The 16,481-nt window shown below is 41.2% G+C and overlaps 1 protein-coding gene across 3 annotated transcripts in view; it reads right to left on the bottom strand.

Annotated features, from left to right (window-relative positions):
* pcdh1b (protocadherin 1b) overlaps nucleotides 1-16,239 on the bottom strand; it is a 172,548-nt gene extending 156,309 nt beyond the window's left edge. For all 3 annotated transcript variants that reach the window (XM_079893439.1, XM_079893440.1, XM_079893441.1), the window contains exons 1-3: nucleotides 15,576-16,239; nucleotides 7,253-8,087; nucleotides 3,418-5,598 (exon numbers count right to left, since the gene is read on the bottom strand). In XM_079893439.1, coding sequence (XP_079749565.1) covers nucleotides 3,418-5,598; nucleotides 7,253-8,074 — 3,003 coding nt within the window. In that variant the 5' untranslated portion in view covers nucleotides 8,075-8,087; nucleotides 15,576-16,239. The remainder of the gene's footprint in view (nucleotides 1-3,417; nucleotides 5,599-7,252; nucleotides 8,088-15,575) is intronic.
* Nucleotides 16,240-16,481: the final 242 nt, after the last annotated feature.

Below are 16,481 nucleotides of genomic sequence, written 5' to 3'. Positions count from 1 at the left end.
TTTATCTTTTAATTCATGTTTTCCTAAAATGAAAGGGACCGACATCAAAGCGACATCCACTAATTCTCAATCACGCTCTGACTGAAGTTTTTACAACTGGGAGAACCGAGTGGAGGCTAAACAAGCACAATAGGATGAAACTCTTATGAAGGTAAAAGGTAGAATTTATAAATGTGTATATAAGACTTTGCGGACTAGTTAAATAACACGGTATGCTATATTTTGTATGATTTTTCATACCAAACAATGTATAGAAATGAAATGCTATGCGAGCACATACAGGAACTGGTTTAAGGCTGCATTATCCCCTCTTCTTTGATTTCTGTCATTGAAAGCAGATCACAGGGACAATGACAATCTTAAGGTACAGTAGAGTCCAATATTCAATATATGACCACATTCAAAGTTAATTTTAATGAAATGTAAAGTGGACAGTGCTAGCCCATGATAGAAGGGAATGTGACCAAATGAATGAATGAATGAATGAATGGCCTGTTTCTTCCATTAGCATGAAGCACCTAGGGTGTCATGAACAGAGTACATGGAATAATGGTGTGGAATGACCATCTCTCTATCTCTCTCTCTCTCTCTCTCTCTCTCTCTCTCTCTCTCTCTCTCTCTCTCTCTCTCTCTCTCTCTCTCTCTGTCCCCCCACCTGCACTCAGAGCAGTCTGTGAGTCAGCATACAACACACACTGGTCAGTCCGTTGCCATGGTGACGGTGCAAGCTGAGGGCAAAATCGTCCAGCTTTTAAGAAGCGCAGACGCTGCTAGAATTTAAATGTTCAGCAACGGCAGGAAAGGCTGCATGTGTGTGTGTGTGTGTGTCTTTTTCTTTTTTTTTTTTGTGGCCCAGATTAGCTGCCGGCATACAATGAGCCAATCGGATTGTACAAAAAAACGTAACAAGACCTCTGACAACCATACCTTGATCCTATTCCTTGAATCTAAAAATGGGGCCCAAAAAAATGGGCTTTGATTGACAGGACCTGTACAAAACACCTCACTTTCCTCTAGGGTCATTCAGATACGCCAAGTCTGCACTGCTCAAATCCTCTTGGAACATGATTTTGTTCCTGTGATGTGCAGTAGGAATGAGAAAAACAAAAACACACAGAAATACACAAAAAAAGCAAATGACTACATGTTTGGCTCAATCCCAGAGGAGTGATGTTGTAAATGTGTCGTATTAATTGTGTTAAGATATGGATCACTCAAAACGGACATTTTGGCATTTCGTGAATACTATAAAACTTAACTTGCTGAGAAGTTAAGCAAAATCAATCCATTTGTCTAGATATCAGCTTAAAATAAAAGCTGCGGTAATGCAACCACATCGACCTGTGCTCACTGGTACTGTGAGAATTTTAAAAAGCTTTTGAAGTAGACATTTTATGGTGTCAGATAATAAATAAAAAGTGAATGTTTACAGGTAAAATGTGATGCATTGAAAGGGCAATGTCATAAATAAATATGGGAATATGGAAATGAAATACTGTACCTTAAGAATTAGTGTCCCCTGCTGAGTAATTTCAATGCACTGATTCTGTTTAACATTAAATCCACAATGTAAAACCTTCACAAAAGTTTTATTGAAAGCCAACTTCTTTACTTGTAAAAAATACAAAATACAAATTGCAAATCAACAGAAACAAAAGAACACATGACAGAAATTAAACAGAAGTGGGGATGTCTGCAGCTTTAAACAGTTCCACAGATGATACACGCTCTACACAGAATGCAAAGTGTTGTGTCATATTCAACTTGTATGATGCGTGTGCTGCGTTGTATAAATGTGCCGCTCCTGCAGGACATCATTTTAACATTGCATCTTTCCACACAAGTGATTATTGCTTTAAATATGAACACGCGTCTCACTTTGAACATCAAATGTACAAAAATTAAAAGATGGAGCCACTATCAAAGCAGCTGAGATCTATTATTTATCTAGTTGGTTCTAAACTGTATATTTACAAATTTGGTATCAAAACATGTTTGGTGTGTTAAGAACGAATTAAGTACATTTTTCTGTATAAAGCTTTTCTGTAAGTTGTTCATCGCCATTCCACAAAACAAACATAATAAGGGATGAACACACACACACACACACACACACACACACACACACACACACACACACACACACACACACACACACACACACAACAAACAGGTTGTTATTAATATTCACAATATACAACTTGCATAACAAAAAACTTTTTCCAATGATTGTCTCCAAAGGTTTGCTAATAAAATCCAAGACAAAGTAAACTATACTCATTTTTGGTTTTCTTGTTCAGTATTATAGAAAAGTGATCTATGTTACATTTAAATGTCAAGTAGCTTTCTATTTACAATGAATGTGAATTATTCACAGCCTGACTGAAAATCCCGCAGTTAATTCAAAAATGCTTGATGGCACACTTTGACATCAGTAGCTAATGTATCTGCATTAAGCCATTTCATTTATGAACATAACAAAAAGAAGGCACTTTTTGCATGCACAATCAATGAAGCTTGAGAAAGAAGGTGGGAAATATCAGTCATTAATCTGTATAAATAATTGAACTCTGACTAACAAGGTCCAAATAATTAAAGACATTTTTAAAGGTCTGTCAAAATGTGCCATGGAAACGTTCAAATACGTTCAGTTTAATTGACCGGCCTTCCTGTGTATTTTATTCTATTCAGCACACTTTCTTTTTTATGCAAAAATACAACGTGAAAGTTTTGCTTTTTAGAATAATTTTGACACATTAACAAGTGTGCAAATACCTGAAGCTAGCCTAACAAAAGATATCAAAACAATGACTGCTATTATTTGTTGTTTTTCAGGGCAAAAAAAAGAAAAGAAAAAAAGGCACATCACCCTGGTCTGAAGGTTATTACACCAAAAATGTGTTTTTACACCACAAATGTGTTTCATAGGCTATTAAGTAGTTATGTTCATCTTTTGAGGGGCAGAAATAAACACTGTCCAAATGAAAACGTCTCTCTAAGAAAATAAAAATAAGAATGTGCGCTATTGTCTCCTTCATTTAAATGATTAATAATTAAATTAAATCATATGTTTCCTTCAGGATATGAATGATACTACAGAACTGCAAAAACAAAAAAAAACAAAAAAAAGGATTGACAAATAAAAACAAATTTCTTTCAATCAAGTGATGAGCATGCTTTGTGATCAGTGCAGCTTTGGTTTGACATTCATTCAGTTCCCGCCTAATACATGCCCTTAGTCCACACCATGTTGCTGTGATACCCGTTGCTTTGATACCCTGGGCTGAGGTACTCTGGGCTGTGGTACCCTCTATGGTACTCTGGGCTGTGGTACCCTCTATGGTACTCTGGGCTGTGGTACCCTCTGTGGTTCTCTGGACTGTGGTACCCTGCCATGCTTTCGAAGTCGTCTCCTACCTGTTTGGTGCTATATTTTGAAGAGTTGGCCTTGTAGCTGTAATCCGAATACTGGTCTGAGCCTGTTGAGTTGTTGTCCCCGGTTCCTACAAAGGTGTTGGTGGCCGGCAGGTCCTGCACTGCCTGGTGTTTCTTTGAGGCAGAAGGTGACTGAGGTTGGAGCTGAATGGATGGCAGAGGAGAATTAGACCGATAGTGTCGCCCCAGGTCTGGGCTCCCAGGGGGGTAGTTGAGCGGCAGGTGAATCCTAGGGCTATCGTTGACGTTATCATCCATGAGGTTGAACTTTAGGCCTTTTTGAAGACTTCCCCCCTCGTCCTCTTCAGATGGGTTGGTAGGCTTTGGAGCTTTGCTTTTCTTTGCCTTCTTGTTCTTATTACTCTTAGGTCCTGGTTTGGGAGCATAAAGGTCTTTGGTCTCCTTCTTGCCTGCTTGGTAGCCACTTTTATTCTCCTTCAGCACATGCCTGATGATCACTGCCACCACAATGATTAGAATGACCACAAAAAGGCCGCCCAAGACTCCAAAGAGAATGTTACTATGCTGGTCATGAGAATAATCTGGATCTCCTGCAATGTCCATTTCAAGTGGCGTATAAAGACTATGTCCAACAAGTCCTTCGACATGTGAGACATTGCCGATGGTCTCATTGACATAGATGTGAACCAGTGCAGTCGTATGGCGTGGCGGTGTGCCTCTGTCCCTAACTTTTACTACCAGACGGTGGAGACCAATGTGTTTGGGTGTGAACTCTTTAGCCAACGTAACCTCACCTTCTGAAGAGATGCGGAACAAGCCATGAGGGTTACCCCCTACAATACTGAACTCCAGCTCAGAATTTAAACCAATATCAATGTCTTCAGCCTCAACGTGTTCTACATGGGTTTCTGGGCTGGTGCGGGGATTCAAGAACTTGTATGAGGAGTTCGAGGGCTTGGTGACATAAGGAGCATTGTCATTCTCGTCAAGAACATTAATAGTAATGCCAACGTAGGAGGAACGTGGTGGGTCACCTCCATCAACAGCTTTAAGTCGGAAACTGTAGGTACTCTCCTTTTCCCTGTCAAAGGAAATAGTCGAAAGGATGGTGTACGTTCCATTTTGAATCATAAACTTGCCATTGTCTGGTTCTACAGAGAGTTGAACACGAGCATTGTCACCCTCATCGTGATCGGTGACTGTTACCATTCCAACAGGACTAAGGGGTGGCATGTTCTCTTGGACTGAGAAGCTGTAACCATTGAGCATAAATTTGGGGTCATTGTCGTTTCTGTCGAGCACCTTAACAACAACAGTGGCAGTTCCTCTCAAGCTTGGTACACCTTTATCAGCTGCTGCAACTAGAAACTGATAGTGATCTAATTGTTCACGGTCCAACTGGCTCATGACACGTACTTCTCCTGTGTTAGGGTTAATTTCAAACAGTCCCTCAGGGACTGATCCACCAGTTATACTGTATGTCAGCTCTGCATTAGTCCCGCTGTCAGCATCCGTGGCTAACACATCCAGAACCTTGTCACCTGGCTGGTTCTCCTCAGCAAATTCCACCTGGTACAAGGATGGTGAGAAGACCGGGGAGTTGTCATTCATGTCTGTCACTTGCACCCTCAGGGAATTTGTGCTGGATAGTGCAGGATTGCCAGAGTCCACTGCCACAATTTCAATCCTGTAGTCTTTGATCCGTTCATAGTCTAGTAGCGTGGTTGTCTGGAGGAAGTACTTCCTCTTGCGGTCATTGCCAGTTTCGCTAGCTGAACGCAACTGAAATGGGACGTCCCCTGCAACCACACAGGTCACAACTGCATTTTCGCCCTCATCATTATCTAATACCTCCACCAGAGCCACAGCTGTGCCCACAGGCATGTCCTCCGATATGTTAGCGACACCATCTTCATGTGTCACAAGACCAATGCCCCGGATCCTGATTAAGGGTGCATTGTCATTCTGGTCCTTCACTGTGATAGTCACAAGTGATTTGGAGCTTTTTGATTGGGGACCATTGTCTTTAGCTTGGACATAGAACTTGAGCATGCTGATTTCTTCACGATCCACCGAGCCTTTGACAAAAATGGTGCCTGTGTTGCGGTCAATGCTAAGAAGCCTTTGGACTGCTGATGGTGCCTGATGAAGGCTGTAGGTCACCTCTCCATTAGGCCCCATGTCAGAGTCATTGGCCTTCACCTAAATCCACAAAACACAAAATGAAACTAAGCAAAGCACTGAAACATCAGTTTACAAAACAGATTATATAATCACAGTTTTACACATCAGAGTCAATACAAGGGTTAAAATGCGTAGTCAGGAATATCAGAACTAGGTGTAGCTCATTGTAAACTGCATAAAATAAGCATGGCAAAAAAACATGCTTTATTAACCGGAAAAAAAAAGACCTAGAAGCTCATCCAACCACAAGACTAATTTAGTCTAATTAATAAATATACTGAATCTTCTAGGAATTTAATATCAAGCACACCTCAATTGATTTTAGAAAGGCAGTTTGTGCTTTCACTAATTAGCGGTACAATTATGCATAAACAATTTATTATTATTCAATATTCAATATAAGAAGAGAAATGAGAAATGTATTTACTCAGTGGGATTAATCATGATTAGACTGAGTCAAATTATCCAAAATTAGCAGTAGTTTGCTAGATGAAGTCAATTTGAGTTACTCAGTCTTGGCAAAGATTTCTACTGTATAAATCCTTCAGGTCTATTGTGAAATTGGGAATAATTTTAAACTACTATAAATCAAAGTGTGGCTTGATTAAAGCTTTCAAATAATCAAGATTTCCTTGTTCCTCTCCTCTTTTTGTCCTTGGGTGTGTATGAAACATGCATGGTGTTTCAGCCCATGTATTACAGAGAACAGCCTTAATCTGAGTCAGTCATAAGATTATTCATGGTGCTTAAGTTATTATTGCTCTATATGAGTCACTCCATTTCATCCGCCATGAAAACTGGGAATTCATTTTATTTAATGTATTTGAAGAGCATTTCTCTGAACAAGCTAAAACACTCCATCAACACTTACAACCCTCTGAAATCATAAAATTAAGCTGTTTTAATACCACTACTGCTTATTTACTTTGGCTTCAAAGGATGCTTATGAGGACTTAGAGGAAAATAAAGTCTTCTGACATGCTTTTTGAATACAACTTGGTTGCATGGATTAATTGTTGACAGAGATTAACAGTCATTAAAATTTTTGTTTTGCGTGGACACTTGCTTCAGATTGATCTTGGAAAGCTTCCAGCATTCACGGCTATCCTAATCTTAGCAGCGCATTCGTTTCCACAACAGTTCAAAATGTAATTCTCACCGCCAGTCAATACCTCTCTCCTGTTTTGTAAAGCTTGTGTTTAAAGGGACCATGAGGGATCAATCGATTGCCCGTGAAAATATGATTTGGCTTTCCCATTTCTTCCGCTTTAACCCTGTTGTGTGGGAACCGAGGCTAAAGCCCATTGGGATAACTGAGACTTCCATTTACAAGTGCTTGTCAGACTCTGTATGTTGGGCTTGAGTGCACTTCTATCTCCAGGCTGTCAAATCAGCTCCTATATTACTTATTGCCCAATTTTCTTAAGGTTTAGCATAACATATACTTGCTTATAGGTGAGTTCAATGCGAAACTTACATCATGACCTTATAAGAAAGGGAAATAATAATAATAATAATGTAAAATAAATGTATTTAAGGTATATACATTTTGCCAGTATGTGTGTTCTGAGACAACTGACCCCCTTGCTGGCATCATGCTATTCTATTTGTTTAGTTTTAGATCGAAAGTTTATATATATATATATATATATATATATAAAAGATGACTTACTTGTAGAACAGAGTGACCCGGTGGGCTGTTTTCTGGCAGCTCACCCTCGTAGTGTGTCTTCTCAAATTTGGGCACATTGTCATTGGCATCTGTAATGGTGATCCTGAGCAGGGCACTACTCTGGCGAGGTGGAGAGCCGCCGTCGATCACTTTTATGTTGAGGTCATATGAATCTCGCTGCTCTCTATCCAGGTTACCCAATACTATGAGTTGTGGCAATTTCTCATCTGAGTCTTGCGCCACCTGCAGGCTGAAAAGGTTGGCAGCTTCAGGGCCAGTCGTTAGCGCGTAATCGGCGATGCCATTGCTTCCAGAATCCTTGTCGGTGGCCACAGGAATTGAGAATAGCACACCCACATGCGTGTTCTCAGGGATCGACAATGTCAAGACAGGTGAAGAGAACTGTGGAGTGTTGTCGTTCTCATCCAAGATCTCTATGCGGCCTTCGATGAGCCGAGGTCCTGTGCCTTTCATCAGATCTGTAATAGACACCTCAAATTCTAGGAAACAAGGATCACCCTCGAAAAGGTTGCGACAGTCCTTGAGAGTCTCACGATCGATCGGGGTCTCCGTGGTGTAGATTTCCCCTGTTTTGCCATCCACACGGAGGTAAGGAGCGCCCACCTCAAGCTTGTAAAGGTGACCTGTGTCTGGAAGGCCCTGGTCAGATGCCAAGCTGCCAATCAGGGTGTTGGGCGGCTGCTCCTCGGTCACCTGGTAGAGGATGGTGTTGACTACATTTGCAGAGCAACAGAGGAGAAGCAAAATCCACACTAGCATGGCACTCCACCGTGACCACATCGCATTGGCACTCTGGCACATCGTCAGTCTGTTGCTGCAAAAGATCAAGCAAACAAACAAATAAGATTAATGAAACGTTCATTCTTCATACACAATCCTTTAAAGTATCTGACAGTGCCAAGAACCCTGTAAAGCGATGGCAGCCAGAGTTTTATGGTACTGATTCCCTGGGATTTATGATTGATCGTCCCTTCATGTGTTGTAAACCTCTCCATTTTAGAGGCAGTAAATGTGTCACAAACAGTTACTTGTGTTTGACCTTGATTCTGCAAACTTTGTGTCAAGTCTAATTCGTAAAAACAACATATGTCCATATTCCTAAGAGGTGTATTGGCTGATGTACCCTAAGAGAGGAGGAAGCTAGCAGACAAGTGATGTCCATTCAAATAATAATTTCTACACTACTTGATCTACCTTTCCCAAGCTATTGATACACTGTCTCAGCTCTAATTTCTAGAATCATGCCTAGGGGACAACGAAAGGGTGAAATCCATCAAAATCAACCTGCATGATTTTTCCCCATCTCTCCAAGCCCAACATATTTTTTGGCCAAAACCAAAAAATCTAATATCTAAGGCAGTACAATTAAAATGAGCTTTTGGCTCATGCTATTTTCAGCTTATAGAAATAAATCTGTTCTTCATTTTATTAATGGCTAGTTATTATATTTACCTTTTAGGTCAATTCTCCCTCTTTTATTCTGTATTATTCTTTTATTCTCACTAATTTATTCTGTAATTAAATTATTTCCAGAGCACAGTGAAAAATGGAGGGCAAAACAACAAAGTAGAAATTAGGAGCAAAAAACAAAGATTAGAAAGTGAATCTTTGGTTTCATTCATTCATTCATTCATTCATTCATTCATTCATTTCTGAGTGTTCACTGCCCACTTCCTTCACACATGTATTGTCACTCCTTTTCTTGTCACCATGTTCTTCTTCTAGCTCTTCTTCTTACATATGTTTTATGCCATACATAAACAGGCTGTGTAAAGAGACAGAATAGTAGCCAGACAAAGAAGGATTACCATCATATTAGGACCAATAAAAAAAAAAAAAAAAGATATTTAACGGGGAAAAGAAACCAAAAGCATTCTTGAAGACAAATTTACATGTGAATCTTCCCTTTCCTGTCCGAGTCTTTAAGTTATTGAACACATGGTAGAAGAGTGTGGTTTTCTAATCTTCCAATGGCCACTTCACAGCAAATGGCCCCCAAATTGTGGCAACATCACACGCCCATGAGGAAGTAATAGACGGGGTTATAGAAGGCATATTGACAACGGCCCCCTCCTGCCACCTTGCCAAACATTAACAACTTCAGTATGAGCAACTACAAAAGAACATAAAAAAATATAATAAATAAATCAGATTCTGTTAATCCATCATGTTTAAGGTCATGTTACTTTGATGTTTCCCACTGTGGTAATTGCAGACCCCTCTAACATATGGGGTATGTTATCCCACCACACTCCCCATGGCTAATGAGGCAGGGCTGCTAGATTACTGTCCAGAGGAGACAGACACCTCAACTCGACCCAGCGGTGAACCAATGGGGGATGTGAGAGCACTGCCACCAGTTCTGTACACATTCTGCCTGTGAATACCAAACCTAAAGAATCAAAATCAAAGTCTTTACATGTCACTTTCTATGAGGTTGGGGGAAAAATCATATTATTGTACAACTTGGCTAAAAAAAAAAGCACAAATATAGAAAGAAAAATGACTGTCAGCAAAATGGACTGTTATTTGGTGACTAATAGGAAATGGGTTCATCCATACTCTCATCAGTATTGATTGGTTGTAGTAGTTTAGTGCATGTTCCATTCAATATTTTTCCATTAGCAAACACATGACATTGTGAGTCTCTCACAAACACATTACAAAGAAAATTCATGTGGTTAGAGCATCAAAAAATGGCTAATGTAACTGCATCAGACACTGTGCACCTCACACACTCCCCTATACATGGGAAATGCAGTTTTAATACGCACAAATTAGACACCAACAAATACAAAAACACTTGCACAACTGCAGCCACAAGGCAATGACACGGCAGGGACCACAATGCACTAATGAGGCTGAAATGAAGGGTGGGATGTGTGACCCTGTTCACACATATGATGAGATCTTGACTCATTTCTCACTAATTTCACAGTCTAATTTTGAATCTGTCGAGACAGACGACTCTGGCACACTTTTATGTGACTAATTAAACAGTGTGGACCACAAAAGGAGCTAGAGAGGTGAAAAAAACCTCACCTTTAAAGCAACGTATCCCTTATTGTGATTTTGAACGACCATCTTATGGAGTTGGCATTTCACAGAGATGTGTCAGAGCCTTCGCTGAAGGTGTGTGTTGAATTTTGTACTGTGTGTTGACGAAAAAAGGTCAACAGGAAAAAGCAGGGCAGGGACCTCAGAAGCACTGGGTGAAGGATTAACCGGGCAGTAAAAATAGCACTAAAATGCTTCTTTTTTTTGTTTTTTAAACATAAAACAAAAAGAACAAGATCTATATATAAACTAAACCAAAACATCCCATCTTCATCATGCACTGGAAAATTCAAAAAAGTTCAAAAACCTTCTGGCAAAATGAAAAGCGTGTGAATCTGTTTGTTGCGATGAAGAGTTTGAGAAGCTCTCACGACATTTGCTCTCAAGGGCCCAGTGTAAAGAGTCTGTGTTCAAGGGTCACTGTACACTGGGAACCCTAATGTGGGCTGTAGACATCCTTTCCCACACTCTTCTGTGAATGTGAACGCATGTGCGCACATATATATGTCTGTGGGTGTGTAAAACTTACACACAAGATCTAAAAACAAACACAGCAAAGGAATGTCAGTGTGTGTCTGTGAGCAGGCGCTCAGGCAAATGGAAAATCTTAGGGAAAAACATGAAGGTCATGAAAAAAAGAAAAACTACTGAACGTGTTTGAGTATATAAAATATAAAGGTGGCAACAGCTTAGGCTTTTGGCTAAGAACTCTCCTTTGTAATGGAAATGCATAAGTGCATATCAGTGGTGTGCCCTAATGACAGCAATATTTACAAGACACAGGAGGCCTTAACAGAGTCAAATCAAGCACGGCTACCTAGCAGACAGCTTTCCTTTCAGTTGCAGAGAGTTAGCACTTCGCCTTCACACAGGTACACAATAAGCCTAGCCATTACAATGACAATGGGCCGTCAGTGGGGCTTTCCCTCACCTCAGAGTTTTGATCGTCATCCTTACATGGTCAGAGAGCAGATTTATGACAGGCCCTGAATCAACATGCAGCGTCCGCTTCTCTAATAACGTCTTCAAATATGGCATTGTCGAGCCATGGCTAAGATCTCCTCACAGGGAGACAGGCGTCGCCAGAGTGCGGTATTTATGACTACTGTCATAATCCTGCGAGAATTTATTCTCGGCTCTCAGGCTGTGCAGCCTAATTCATCTTGTACTGCTGTGTATAAGCTGGATGTCATTAATACAATCAATAGCTGTGAGCGCAGGGGAAGGTGTGAATCGGAGTTCCTTTATGGAGCCTCACCATCGGCTCTTTGCGCATTATTCACAGTGCATTTGGTAAGAATTTTTGCATCAGCCTTCGGGGGAACATGGTTCCCCTCTCATTTCCTGTTTGCAAAAAACATATTATGTTCATTTCACACCTGGTCTCTGTAAACAACATCACATACATCTCTCTGTCTTTCTCTTTCATATGCACACCATCATTTTATGCCTTTCCGTGCCCTCTCAGAGATGCGCTCATACACTGTCGAGAAGGCCATTGTGTTGTAAGCGCAGGGGGAGGTTAACAGATTTAACGGGCTAATTACTATTCTAAAGCCTCCCCCGCTGACATGCTTTAAAATTGCTGTATGATTTTCTCTCTCCCTCTCTCACAGTCTCGCTCTCCTTCTTTTCCTCTTTAGAGACTTGTAAGGAGGAATTCATCATTGTACCAATGCTCACCCTTCCCCTGCCAGCAAAAGACCCTCATGGGAATATGAGGATGGCATACCTCTGCCAAGACACCCCCCAGGTGGCATCCAGCTCAGCATGAAACTGCAAGGTGATTCTAGGGAAAATAAGCAATAAAAGTATTTACGTAACCGCCGTAGCAGGAGTCGGATTCCTGGTTGAGGCACTGCGTCATGGTAACGCACTGAGTCCTTAGTCAATGATTGTTCTAACCCCTCCCCATCCCGGTTTCGATGCGATAATTAAAGAATTAAATTAAAGCGCTGACATTTATGAGGGTTCAGGAGTCAGCTCTTGTCTAAAGCCAGGATAATGATTGACTCAGAAGGAAGTAAGAGTGCAGCATCTGTCTCAGGTTAATGGTTAACTCAACCGGCTCAACTGACATTTTAGTACACATCTGAAGTGTCTTCAAAAACTAGCAGTGAAGCTGAAGAATTATTTGCTTACAGTTACTCGAGGTGAGCCGATAGACTCACCAACTGAGTAATGCTGCCGATTAATCAGCAAGGAAATCGAAAAAGTGTGTAGTGAGCTCCTTCGAATAAAATGCATTCATGTTTACTCATTCTAAAACAGAATGAGCTAAAATAAATAGTAGCAGGCGACAAACACTAACCAACCACATCCTAAATACTGAGTGCTTTGTGATTCAAGACTTGCAGCACCCACAGCCACAGAGTTGAGTTCACGTGAGCTTTTGTCCTCGGCTGCAGCCATCCAGGCTCTATGGGCCACCAGCTCCATGGCGCTCAGTGACCCGTTCAGGATGGGTGGTCCAAGGCCCTCCTCCCTAGCCAAGTGCGAGGCACAGAGGATTACTTTAATTATTTCATTCAGCCATTGTGGGGCCAGATTAGTCTGCGCCCGCTTTCAGACGAGATGAACTGCTGCCCCGCTGCTGTCTACCAGTCTGTTACACAGAGAGAGCTGGCCAGTCACAAGGCTGGCACACAAACTCTCACACACCATTACACACAGCTAACACACACACACACACACACACACACACACACACACACACACACACTGATAGCATAGACAAAGACTGGAGGACTGCTACTGTTATGGTTACACAGACATAGAGGTTGTAATAAAATCAATAAAATAGGCTTAACATTTTTACTTGATGTATGCATATTTGTTTTGTAACTGTAAAATGGGAATATAATGATGGGCAGTAAAGCTCAACAATGGGTCTTATCTTGTTATTTAGTTGTTTTGATCAACAGACATTAATTGTTTTTCCTTGAACAATGTAGGATGATGCCTATTATTTTCTATATGTTGAAGCAACGAAACTGAAAGATATTTGTATATGTACAACTGACCCATGAACACAGAAATGCTGAAATGTCCCATTTCAAGTTGGTTTTGACAGTGGGGATTGTCAACATACATGTGTGTGTGTGTGTGTGTGTATGAGAGGAAATGAGAGGTAATTAAACTTGTACGTCATGGCATGGACATGTTGTCTTTTTCACATTTAAATGTCAAGCTGTCAAATCTGCATGTAATTTCTAATAAGACCAATTTAAACATTTACACCAGGATACGTTGAATAAAGTGAGGTAACACATTTTAACCCCAAAGAAAACATCCCTATGTCTTTTTCGGTTCACTCGAAGGTTGTTGTTTTTTTTTTACTCTGTAGCTGTGAAGCTTCTCGTTTTCTCCAGTTTTTTGCTGGACTAAATATGCAGCGCTGACGCCCATCAATATAAGGACAGTTTAATGGCGCGACTCGTTGTTTTACGATCAACTGCACGAAATGCAAATCATTCGGTGTTTTTTATATATAGAATATAGGCTATAGTATACAAGGTGCAATTAGTTGAGGTTGACAAAGCACATAACCTATGTCCAAACGTCAACAAAAGGATTAAGCCACTAAAGTTGAATCTCACGGAAACGTTCATACTAGTAAAACATGTACTACTGCCAAAGCAAGTCAGAACCCAAGTTTGGTGGTCTTATTACACGACTTTATAAGGGGGTCAGCGCCCCCCACCCTATTCAAATCGCATTCACCTATAACCGCCGGGGTGAGTGACGAATTAGGCTATATTAAAGACATGGATGGGGGGGAAATAAAAGAACGTGCTTATAAGATCCACAGATCAATAATCTACTGGAACAGCACGAGAAGCTCTTCCAAGTGCCGGTGTGTGTGTGTGTGTGTGCGCGCGGGCGCTTGTGCTGATGCCTACAGAACACGATCTCGATGAGAGAGGAAAGGAAATGACTTTTACCTGCGGGTGAATGCGCTCCGAGTTAGACCAGATCATTTGCAAGCAATTGTGGGCTTCTGTACAAGTTTACATCCGTCTGAACGCTTTGCCTACAGATGAACCGCAGAAAGATTCGAGATGTCCGATCACAGAAGGGCGGAATGAAGCCCGAGCCTTCCCGTGTTTTCACACCTGTCTCTCCCGGCCGGACCGGACGAACAGGTTTAAAAGTAACCTGACGGCGGGAGCGGCTAGAAAGACCGGATTCCGTTGTTATGATGACAGGCAATGCTTTCGATAGTAGCCTACCAAGGAAGGAAATTAGTGCGTCTCGTGAAATGTTGACTAGTTGACATTCTGCGGGTTAGAATTAATAGGAATAACAGCAGCATTTTTCAACCATCACGCTCTGAGGCGGAAATGGAGCTACGTGAGAAATGCGCAAAAACGAGTGCAACAGGTGTTGTGGGAGCGAGGAATAGACTAAACAAATAAGATAGTTGCCTAAATTTAAGGTTTTACCCATAATAGTTCACACAAATATAAAAACTAATTAGAATCAGCGCTTCCAAGCATTGAACAAGTTTATACGCAAGTAAGCGCAATTCATGTGAGGGTTTGCTGACAGAGATTTTTTCCATGGACTATGGACGGACGTTCGCGAGCGCACAAGAAAGAGTTGAATATATGAGAGCGAGGAATCGATTAAAATCTACGTGAAGATCCACTGGCTGGAACTTGAGCTAGATGAAGAATTTATAGGCTATAGCCTATGTGAATTAATTGGTCAAGGGCTAGTTTTCTATATGTGGAAATGTAATAGACTAGAAAGCGAGATTGGCGATCCACTAGAGCGCTCGGTAGAAAAATCTTTTCTTGTAAAAAAAAAAAAAAAAAAAAAAAAAATCAATAGCAGTAGTGTAGGGAAAACATGTCACATGAGCGCTAATCAGCTCTAAGGACGACCGCGGTCGATGTTAACTTTCGAGTATCGATACATTCATGATATTTAATCGGAGGCGTGCAGCACTTTACAGTTATTTGCTCAGCATTTATTGTAAAGATAAATTAAATAATCACACAACCTTGTTATAGTAGGCTATGTCGAGTGGTATATTTCTGCCACAATTACAATTTAAACACATGCACAGACACACACACACACACACATAGACTACCCCTCTATAAAGAAAAGTATCTTTATATGACTCCTAATGTTAGCCTACCTCATTTTATGTTAAGAATCAAAGGAGAGCGCATACATTGGCAGGAGAGAAACTGTGGAAATGCGTAAATATTAATAGAAAAAAAATCTCATATACCTTGAAGGATATCACTCCTCTCAGTTAGTTAGTCTTGGCTGATAGAGTCGGACCAAAAGCCGTGTTCCCTTTCCAGACCACAAATCAAGTCCTTTGGAAATACAAAATTCAGCACCACCGCAATCCTGTCGATACAAAAACAGCAATCTTTTCCGCTGTCAGCTCTCTTGTTTTCTTTTTCTCTAAAATTCCTCTTTTTTTTAACACGGATGGTTCACTAAAATTGAATCGAAAAAAGTGTCACGTCAGAAAATAAGAGCGCGTAACTTGGCTGATGGTTACGCACATCAGAGAGAAGTGTCCTCTCCTTGCGCACGAAAGGAAAACCCCGAACCAGCGCTACTCCGGACCGGGCTCACAGCATCCCGAAACGTCCAATTCCACACGACAGCATCCTCCAAAACTTCAGCCTTCAGTCACCAACTGTCTGTGCATACAAGTGAAAACAGAAAAAATCTTCCACGGCTATGTCCGGTAGTGTCCAGTGTGCGTGCTCTCATCATCAGTTCACCATTCAGTGTTGAGGACGCCGGGGCTCGCGCTCTTGCCGCAGCTCACCGCGCGCGTCTATTCTGTGGATAGCCTATGTGAGAGTGAAGTGATTTCCGACCGATTGCGCTCTCGCTCTCCCCCTCTCTCGCTCACTCGCTCGCCGAGTCCCTCATACAAGAACATCATTTTGAATCGTCGAGGGCGGAGCTTTGTGAGACGTGCTTGTGTGGACTCCACAACAATACCTCATTCGTATTTACCCAAACATTACCAAGTCCCAGTGTTGCCATGTCCGCTTATTATAAGCGACTAGGCTTGCTTTGTCATAAAAATGGCAGTAAATAAAATGAGTAGTCGCAAGTTGAGTTTTGGGGGCTCCATGGAACACAGTAGCGTTTTGACTAAAGCGTGATC

Source organism: Squalius cephalus (assembly GCF_949319135.1).
Source record: "Squalius cephalus genome assembly, chromosome: 14".
In the NCBI taxonomy this organism is placed as follows: Eukaryota; Metazoa; Chordata; class Actinopteri; order Cypriniformes; family Leuciscidae; genus Squalius; species Squalius cephalus.
Note: the sequence above shows the minus strand (reverse complement) of the source record. Positions and strands in the feature narration are given on the sequence as shown.